Below are 10,108 nucleotides of genomic sequence, written 5' to 3'. Positions count from 1 at the left end.
GGTCGAGTCTGTCTCCCACCTATTTCTTCAAGTCGAGCTCTAGGCTTGGAGTTCTTCACCTCTTACACAAACAAACAGAAAATTAGGGAAGACAAATTTTTGAAATTTATTGTTTTGTAGATTATTGATTTGAAAATTCTCAAAACCTTCTTGTTGAGTAAATTGACCTTAAGAATCGTGGGCAACTGTTGGGATAAAGTTGACTAGGTCCAACCCATTGAAAACGTATCACTAATAATAAGAGAAAGAGATAAGGCAAGAAAGAGATAAACCGAAAGAAGTTGACTTAGATTTCTAAAAGGAAATGGCATCATAAGGCAAATAAGACTCAATTACTCTGAGGAAATAAACTTTTATAAAAGGAGAAGATCTCTACAAAGGGAGGGGCCTCTCGACGACTTCTCTATGCACAGACTCTACCACACAATGATTTCAAACGATCTTCTCTCAAGGGAGGCATCATTTTCAACCTCTTGAAATCCTAAATTCTTCCATTGTATTGAGAAGAGATACGCGAGACCAAGAGAGATTGTAAATTGCTCATTATAGTGTATTTTACCCCCCCCCCCCAAACATCCTGTGGACGTAGACTTTTATGTTGAACCATGTAAATCTTTGTGTCTCTCTATTTATTTTTATTTGCTTATTTATTTATTATTTCGTGGATGAACATGAAGAACACCTTATTTACACCCGAACCATCATCGTGGACCAGGGATAATTTTTTCTTCCATTTAGACCTGTTGTGCGATTTTTGGCTTTAACATGGTGATTTCATGATCCTCAAATAATTGGGGATGAACTTGTAAAGAGATGTCGTAATTTGTAGTTAACAAATAAAGAATTATAGGGAAGTGGTAGTGCCACGTAAGGATGTTCAAGATACATACACGAGTCCATGACAATGGCGGATTTAGCCAGTTCAACATGGATAAAAATCGCTTTTTAGAAAGACCCTTATTATTAGTATTGCCAGTTTTATTCTCTATTTGATTAGCTTCATTCTTCTCTCAATTATTTTCAAAAAATATCTACACCTGGAGTTATGAGTAAAAGATAAGAAACGAATTACGAGATAACTATAATCAATAAACAATGCTATTTTTATTTTTTTGTCCTTCTATCTTATATCCTTCCCATCAATTTAGAAGGCAAGAATACGACCTTCAGATTCCAGTGGGAAACCGCAATTAATCTTCCAATACCACGCCAACTTTCAGCTCTAAAATTGATACCGCAATGTAGCTGAAACCATCATCGCTGCTTAAATTCACACCCAAGTCCTTCAAGTGCTCCTTCTCCACAAAAGAACAAGAATTTGATTTTAGCTCGACAATCAAGCTCGTTTGATTCATCCTCCCAATAGAAAGAGGTTTCATCGAAGTCTTAAGAGAGGTTCTCCTGTAAGACACAGACATCGAAATCGTCAAAGTACAAGCTAATTTTCTAGTTGGGGTTTCAGATGAACACTTGGATGTCAAAGTTTTCCATTATGTTTGAGTCAGAAAGGGTGAAGTTGGGGAGACACTCAGGGAGCCAACTCTAAAATGGGGAAATTGAGGTTTGAAGAAAAGCATGCATGCAATGAGGACAGAGCTGAATATGATAAATAAAAATACCACAAACAAGCTCACTCAGTGGGTGATGGTGGAAAGGAATGGCGGTGACGTAATGGCAATGGAGGGTTATATGGGGATGTTGTCGATAACTCCATAAGACTAGGTTGCTTGAGCTACCCGTGGCGGCTTAAGGTAGATGCAGGTGATGGTGTCGTTTGTTAATTTTCTCAAAGAGATGGTACTCTGTTTTCAAAATGTGATAACATTTGAGAAAGGCAAAGCTGGAGGATGAAACATTGTTAATCCTTGTTCCTGAATGCATAGTAGAAAGTTTGTTTGAAATATTTTTGCAAACGCGCAGTATATTTAGCACGCGAAGTGAGCGTAATCGCGTATCATGTGATAGAAATGGACGTAAATGTCTAATCCTCTTCTTCGTTAGATAACACCACATGATAATTTCATTGAAATCCGATCAAAATCCCTAAAACACTAAAAGTGCCCAATTTTTTTATACAATTTTTATTTGACCTAAATGTAAAACAAATATCAACACGACCCACACATAACACTGAGGGTGGTTGCACTGCCAACCGTCAGCCGCCATCCAAGTGAATCCACCCCAGATGGCCATCAAAAGTGGCGTGCAACACCCGGCACGTTGTTTTTCCCCCATGGTGAAACAAAATCCATGTGAGAGTTTACACCATTCGATTGGACCCACATGCATGCACCCTGGCAAGGAGTAAAGCTCTATAAAATTTTGTTCTTATGAGATTTCCAACCCTTTGCAAAAAACAAGAATGCTCTATTTTCATTTCAGTAAATATATACCCAGGGTCCTTAAAGCTTAAACAGATTTGATATGCATAACATAAATGCAGATTCCATCTCAGTTAGTTTATAAAAATATGTTCTCAAGAGCTAGATCTGGTGTGTGAAGGCATCAAGGAGAGTTTGGCATGGCAGAATAAGGCTGCCATCAATCTTAACCAGAATAAAGCTGTCTTGACTCTTATCCTATAATTGGTTTCTAAATCACATAAGCATTTGCTGTTCAAGTCTCTATTATCTCCAATCACTGATCATGTCTTATCAACTATGAACAAGAATAAGAGCAGCTTGAGAAAAAATATCACTAAACACTTGAGTTTACCATATATTTGGCAGAAGAGTGTTATTAACTTGTATGGTCACTATGTACAACAACAGCAGGCATTGAAAGAATCACATAATGAGATTAGAAAGGGAGGAAAAAAAAAAAAAAAAAAGCCTGGTTGTTCTTTTTAAAATTAAAACCGAGCTTGAATATGTAAATGGCTAACACTAACTACTAGAGTACTTACAAATAAATCAAATCAGAGCAACTTACCTTGGATATCATAATTCATGAACTCCGCCCAATGTCTTCAATCATCATTCCTTTAAGACTTTTTGCTAACCAAATAGCTGTCTCCCTCGGAGAGACCTTGTCTTTCCCGAAAGGCTTCAAAACAACTGCAAGCTCCTCCAATCTACTTTGCTGGAGCAAATCTGCAGACAACTCAAGTAGCCCTTCAAGTGCCTCTGCTCTCTGCCTAAAAGATTTGACATCCAAAATTTCCTTTGTTGGTGGTTCCTCTTCGGTCACGGGAAGGTTGGGCTTTGTTGGCTCCGCAATATCAGATTTTGGAACAGCAGGGTCAGGAACTCTCATATCTGCTTCCTTGAGACTTGATTGATCAGAAACATTTGATTTTAAACTCAACGTTTCAGAGCCACTTGATGATTTAATATTTGCAGAAGAGTTCGTGTTTCTTGTCTCCATTTCATCTCTTACTACGTTTATCAGCTTACCAACGTCCACATTCTGAACCCCCATATCTACAGTTTCCAATACGGGCTGTTCACTCCCAACACGGAAACTACTATGCCGTATGACATGTATAACATCATCAAATGCTGGGGAAAGATGGGTGGCACCTGGCTTTTCAATTGTTGGATTTGGCGAACTGATTCCTTTATCTGTATGCAAAATCTTTTGGCCTGAGGATATGGGAGACGCAATGGAAGGGGTAGTATCTGCAACTGATGATAAATGTTCCCTCACAGTGAACTTGTCATCACCACTGGATGCAGATATAAGGTTTGATTGTATCGATGTGTCAGGCCTACTACTCGGCCTGCTTAAGGGGGTATCATCTCTGCAAACAAAGATTTGTTCAGAGCTTGGGGCTGGGAGTTCTTGAAATGCACTTGAACTCGTTTGCTCGTTGACAACAATGGTATTTTTAACATCTAGGATCTCCAAGGTTTGGAACAAAGATGTCACGGGTGTAGTATCACATCCATGGGTTTCCCCAGACATCTTGGAATGCAACTGGGTAGCAGGTAAGCTGCTGGTTGTATTTGATTTAATACTTTGGGTATGAGTGATACTCTTATTATCAAGAAGTATCTGTCCTTCCATTTCAATAAATGGTGCAGTGGATTCATCACAAGCCTCAGATCCTTGAAATGACATTGAAGATGAGACAGAATTGCTACTCTCTGTTTGCATTCCTTTTGAACCTCTTTCTTGAGCCTTCTGAGGCTCTTGTATGATCTGCCCACAAACATGTGTTAGGCAACTGTTAGGTACTTGAAGAGGAGTCTTTTCAGCTTCATGGGGCATCTCAGTTGGACCAAACTTGACAATACTGCTCGCTGTATTTGGAACATCATGCCCCAGTTGCTTCATCCGTGCGGGAAATGATGATCGTCTCACCACATTAGGTGGGGTTCTTTGCCTTGGCTTGGCATGAGGTCCATCTTCAACAGCCAGTTTTACAGGACCAGATGGAGGAGTCACATCATGTTTGGGTTTAGTTTTAGGTGAGGACTCGATTACAGGCAACTGCAGAGAAAGATCATCATCTATCAGCGATTAGTTCCATACATGGACTGAAACTAAAACAGATAATATGAATAACAGTTGTACCTGATGCTTTAAGGGATCTGATCCCTGAATCCGCTTTGCAGGATCAAAGGATGCCTTTCCAGGTGCAACAGGAGGTGTATCTGCATTAACCTTGAAACCAAGAGCAACGGCACTAGGTCTGGGCACTTTAGGAAATGCTTCAGTGTTTGTTCTTTGGGTCAGTGCAGCCACAGCCTTTATTCGATTGCCCCTCATTGGAGAACTATTTTCTCTAACTTTCCCTTCTCTTAAAGCCATCATTATATTTTTAATGGTTTTTGGCTGCCTTGATTCAATACTAGATACATGTTCATGATGAAGGGGTTTCATCATCTCTTGCTCACCCATTTTGACTGTGCACATGTGGAGCCGATTTTCTTCGCTAAGCAGAAGCTTCTCAGAGCCATCTTCATCATCAGTAGAAGCAAATTCGGTGTCAGTGCCTTTGCTATTACTGTTTGAGACTGTCACTGGAATATTCTTTTCACTTGACAGCAAACTATCTTTGTCACTGCTAGAACTAGTACTGTTTTGGCTTTCAGCCATATTTCTTCGAGAATTACGAGTGGTTGAAAAAGGTTTGTCTGGGGAACATCCTGTTGGAGGACTGAATGATGGACGATATTGATCTACATAAGGCTGCAAATATGGGTGCTTCAGAATCTCGGATGCCTGACCAGTACAAACCCAAAATGTAAGATGAAGTACTGCTCGCAAAAATACTTTTCAAAGGCACAATGATTATAGTAGAGATACTTTTTTGATAAGTGAATATAGTAGAGATACTTACACTAGGCCGATGCTCTGGGTTTTTCCGCAGCATGCCTTTGATAAGTGTTTTCCTGTGTGCAATGTAAGACACTGTTTATAATGCTTTCCAGCGTCCAATATTTTGATAGCATGTAATGAAGTACATGAAGTTGAGCATAATCCAAGAAGTAAAAATTCGTTAGTCAAGTTTCAAGATTTCTTCTCAAGGCATGTTAAACAATCTCTCAACACTCATAGATAGCCCTATCTCATCTCTCTCTCTCTCTCTCATTGGAGAGCTTTTACCTTTAACCATCAATGCCAATGACTCGTGGCTCTGTCATTCTCTCTCTCCCTTTCTCCAGGTTATTTTGTTTTTTTCATGAAAAGGGCAAGAAGGTGGGGAGAGACTGGAGGTTGATACCCACAACCTAGTAAGACCACAGTAGCACCCATTCATCAGGAAGCACCTCAAAAGGGACCTAGACAGCAAAGAACAGCAGTGCTCCTTCAAGATGGCTTGAACCATAACCTGACCTCAACACCACCAAGGGCAAAATGATACCAAACCGGTGGGTAAAGATGGCTGGCAAGAGTCTCATCTCCTTAGCAAAGTACAATATAGGAGACTCAAACTTATAACCTTCCATCTACCAAAAAATATTGGAGTAAGCCTCTTACGATAAACCAACACCCTTGGCGGTGACCAACATACCCACTTGCTTCCTTCTATTATGTGCCCATTGCCCATCACTTGTCCTTGCATAGTTGGCCAACCCCGAAAACATACTTTCATTCTTAACATAAAACTTTCTGTACCATGAGCATGCCATTCTATATATTAGACTAACGCCAAAAGTTCAAGCTCTGTGCAAGAATTATTCTATTTGCTCACAACCAGAATATGTATAAGACAAGCAATGAAGGGGTGGCAAAATATTAATTTTGGACAGTATATTGAATGCCTCAAACACATCAACTTACAAAAAACCAGAAGGCCAAAATCAACAAAGAATTAATTTTAATTAAAAGGCACATGGTACAGCAGCAGAATTGTGGTAAGCTTCTTTTCCTTAAGAAAATTATAAATGGCAACATGACATGCATAACACTTCCATATATGATGGAACAAATAGTTGTACGTATAAATTAAATCTAGCCTCCAATGAAGGTGCCTGAAGGAATAGAGAGGTAGAGAAACAGCCAAGTCACTACCCAGTTAAAATGCAATAGTCTAAGCAAAGCACAGCCCCACGTGAAGAATTGGCAACAATTGTGTAATTTAGGAAGATGTAGTATGTCTTCAAATTCAATCATAATAAGCATAACAATGGTTTATTGAAACTTACAAAGATGGAGAATAGCAGGAAGGCAGAGGACCAATAGAGGAACGATTTATCTTGCTAATTAATCCTGCCATATCCTGAAATCAGATTTATAATGCCATCATCAAACAGCAATAACCACAACTACAATCAAGTGAAGTTTTGAAACTCCAGCCGTTTGAAATAGCACAAGAAATCAAGGATAATTAGTTTCAAAAAGCATTTACAATGAGTGAAAAGTATATAAGATCAGAAGTTGCGCCATTAAGCACTTCCAAATTGATATATTTTTGTACATGTGAAGTGCATGAAGGCAGAACAGTTCATAACCTAAAGCACTGCTCTATTGAAAAATATAAATAGACCTGATTTATACATCATCCCAGTCAAGAGCAGATCAGATGGTTTGCAACTTGCTTCTTTAAAAGCTTTCAACACTACATCTTGGTTTCCAACTTGTCATTTGACTCATTCTGGAACACTTATACTTAAAAAAAACTATTTTAATGGCACTTTTTATGTATTGCAGAAAGAAGAGCAATTTACAAGCAGAGAAAACAAAATTAAAAGTAGCAATATGCCTCTTTTACTTTCCCAAAAAAACAATTGCACTTGAACTACGACTGGTGACACATAAATTAAGATCTTGTAAAGTTTAAGTACAATATCCAGATGGACCTCGTTATTGAAACGTAAGGATTGATTTCAAGTCAAAAGACTTACTAATGCTTTGAAAGCGGGACGATGAGCAGCCATCTCATACATACAGCACCCTGGTCAATGATGAACCATTTATGCCATACACAAAATAGAGATAAAAGCGTTATGGGTATAGGATATAAAAACACATACCTAAAGACCAAATATCAGATTTAAATCCATAAGGAATATCGGCAAGCAGTTCAGGACACATGTAATTGGGAGTTCCAACTACCTGCACAAGAAAACACGTAACATTTATTATGTCACAGTGAAAATACAAACAGCATAAATTCCTTTACTTTCCTTGAATATTATGTTGTTCACCCATGCTAACATATAAGAGGTAAATAACTTTGAATATGCAGGATAAGTCTTGCAACAGACTTTATTGCAAGTGTATGAAATGGGCTGCTATGTATGAGAGAGTTCAATAGTGCCATCTAGCATGTGAGCAATTCAAGTTATAAAAATTTATTCAAATCAGAATTTTATTAGTACGGGACAAAAAAAAAAAAAAAGAGGAAAAAAACAGTGTTTTGCAAATATATGAGGATAATGAATTACTAAGCAAACTATAGTCTAGGAAAAGTGCAATGACCAAGCTTTAGCTACTACGTGGGCTCTTGAAAATTTTCACATTGCTTTTCTAATATACAAAACAAACAAATAAGTGAATGATTTTACTTCTACACTTGTTTAAAAAGTGTATGTTATTGATCTTCATGGTATGGGCATAAAAAATAAATACAGTTTCCCATCCAATCTTTTGCATGATAAAACAAAAGAAATTCCACAGAAGCACATACTGAAGAGGCCAAGTCATCTGCCTTCAGAGTTTTGGCGAGTCCAAAATCACCTATACAAAACCAGACAAGAAGAAGGAAGATCAGTATATATATTAAAAAGGTCCCAAATCAGTGCAAAATTGACTACAACTAAATCAGAACTTAAATGAACTAACCAAGACGAACTTCCTGATCTTTGGTTAGAAAGATGTTGGAACACTGACGAGAGAGCAAAAGATAAAATTAGCTATAAAATTTTCATAAGCAACGGGGAGTGAGAAATGACTAGTTTGAATGCATACTTTTAGATCACGATGTAGGACAAATTTTGAATGTAGATATTCGACTGCCAGTAGTAGTTGTGTGAACCACTTGCAGAGTTTCTAAGCAATGTTCACAATTATCAGCATAATCATTAGTCATAAGCTGAAGACGTTGAATTCCAATATGAGCATTAAGGAAAAAACAGGTCTCTTAAATGTATATTATAAAGAAAAATAGAATACCTCCTCTGGAAAATAAACGCCATTGGACTTTTTCATCAACTCGGCCCTGTTAAAGGTTTTCACAATAAAAATGTCAGTAATTTGTATTTTAAAATGATTATTAATCAAAGCTCCAAACTTGAATTTTTCAAGTATTGCAAGAAAGACTCACATGTCTCCACCTTCACAATATCCGGTTACAATGCAAACATAACAACCCTATATTTACATATAAGTAGAATTTCAAATTGAGGACGAATACAGCAAGAGTATAACAAGTTGATCAAGCAATCACGAATTCGAGAAACGTGTGCCAAAAAAGAAAATCATCACCTTCTCGACCCAAGCCTCTTTAAACTCGACGATGTAAGGATGTTGGATGCGCGCAATTAGAGCCATCTACGATTCCAAATTCCCAAAAGAACAAAAAAAAAAAAAAACAAAACAAAAACAAGTAATCATCTACGCACATTTTCTAATAAACATTTTGTTCTAAAAAATCAAACAGAAGGAGAATCAGAATTGGAGCTACCTCCTGATGAGCAGATCTTCTGCACCGCTCAGTCTGCCTCGCCAGCCGGATCTTCTTCAAGACATACCTGAAAGAAAGAGATTCATAAAATTTAATCACCCTACGAAAATGCTGAGTACACACATATGTTCACATAAGAGTGAGGAAGTGACTGAGCAAGAGGAAGAAGCATTACTTCTTCTTCTCGGCCTTGTGATGGACGAGAATGGCGGCTCCAAAAGCACCACGACCGATCTGCTCCATGATCTCGTACTGATCCATGCCTATAGAGAATCAATCCACGAATGGCCCCCAAAAATCAACCAAAAAAGGACAAAGCAAAAAAAAAAAAAGCGATCGTCGCTCCAACCAATCAATTTCCTCCGACAGCTTTCCAAACCATATTGGAAGCAAAAAGCGTCAAATGCTTCAGTGTGGGGACTTCCAGAGGCGATTGATTCCTACTCGACGAACGGTCGGATGTACAAAAGCCACCGACAATGCGTTCGTTCTCCAGACCTCTCAGGTGAATCGCTCGGATTCCGGTATATATAAACTAATCTTCTGCTTGAACTGAATCATGTTGATTTTGTTTGGATCAAAAGATTCGAAAGAAGAACAGTGGATTCGAATCTTTTCAGCTTCTACACCTATCAATCTACCAATTTCAGTGCAACTTCAATGTGGCCTTGCTGTTCACCCTACTCTCTCTCTCTCTCTCTCTCTCTCAATCAATAAAATAAGAAAGTATATGATGTGTTTCATTTCCTTTTTCATTTATTTATGGTTAGAGAGTATGTTAGGGGTAGTTAAACTGTTAAAACCACTAATCTCTCAACTTTTTTTGTTCAACTAGTTTACTCTTTTTATAAATTATAAAATAAATTTAATGTATCATATAAAATTATATTAATTTATAAATTTATTTTTATAAAATATTTTTATATATTATTATCTATATAAATTCATTAAAATAAATTTTATAAGACTTTTTTTCTTATGCATCTTTGTGATTGCTCGAAGCTGCATTCATTTGGAGCAAGAGAGAGAGTG

At 37.7% G+C, this 10,108-nt stretch overlaps 1 protein-coding gene across 2 annotated transcripts; it reads right to left on the bottom strand.

Moving 5' to 3' along the window:
• Positions 1–1,052: 1,052 nt before the first annotated feature.
• On the bottom strand, positions 1,053–9,785 carry LOC109019242 (serine/threonine-protein kinase Nek5). 2 transcript variants are annotated; one of them, XM_019001503.2, is made up of 15 exons: positions 9,252–9,785; positions 9,077–9,143; positions 8,878–8,943; positions 8,717–8,763; positions 8,566–8,611; positions 8,362–8,442; positions 8,236–8,278; positions 8,081–8,130; positions 7,425–7,506; positions 7,296–7,345; positions 6,597–6,670; positions 5,288–5,339; positions 4,519–5,169; positions 2,932–4,434; positions 1,053–1,401 (listed from the first exon to the last, which is right to left on the bottom strand). In XM_019001503.2, exons 1-14 carry the CDS (start codon positions 9,335–9,337, stop codon positions 2,947–2,949), a joined length of 2,883 nt encoding a protein of 960 aa, XP_018857048.1. In that variant the 5' UTR covers positions 9,338–9,785; the 3' UTR covers positions 1,053–1,401; positions 2,932–2,946. The 2 variants fall into 2 exon arrangements, with proteins under 2 accessions (XP_018857048.1, XP_018857047.1); XM_019001502.2 differs by lacking the exon at positions 1,053–1,401 and adding an exon at positions 1,410–2,294.
• Between the last annotated feature and the right edge of the window lie 323 nt (positions 9,786–10,108).

Source organism: Juglans regia, chromosome 14 (assembly GCF_001411555.2).
Source record: "Juglans regia cultivar Chandler chromosome 14, Walnut 2.0, whole genome shotgun sequence".
In the NCBI taxonomy this organism is placed as follows: Eukaryota; Viridiplantae; Streptophyta; class Magnoliopsida; order Fagales; family Juglandaceae; genus Juglans; species Juglans regia.
Note: the sequence above shows the minus strand (reverse complement) of the source record. Positions and strands in the feature narration are given on the sequence as shown.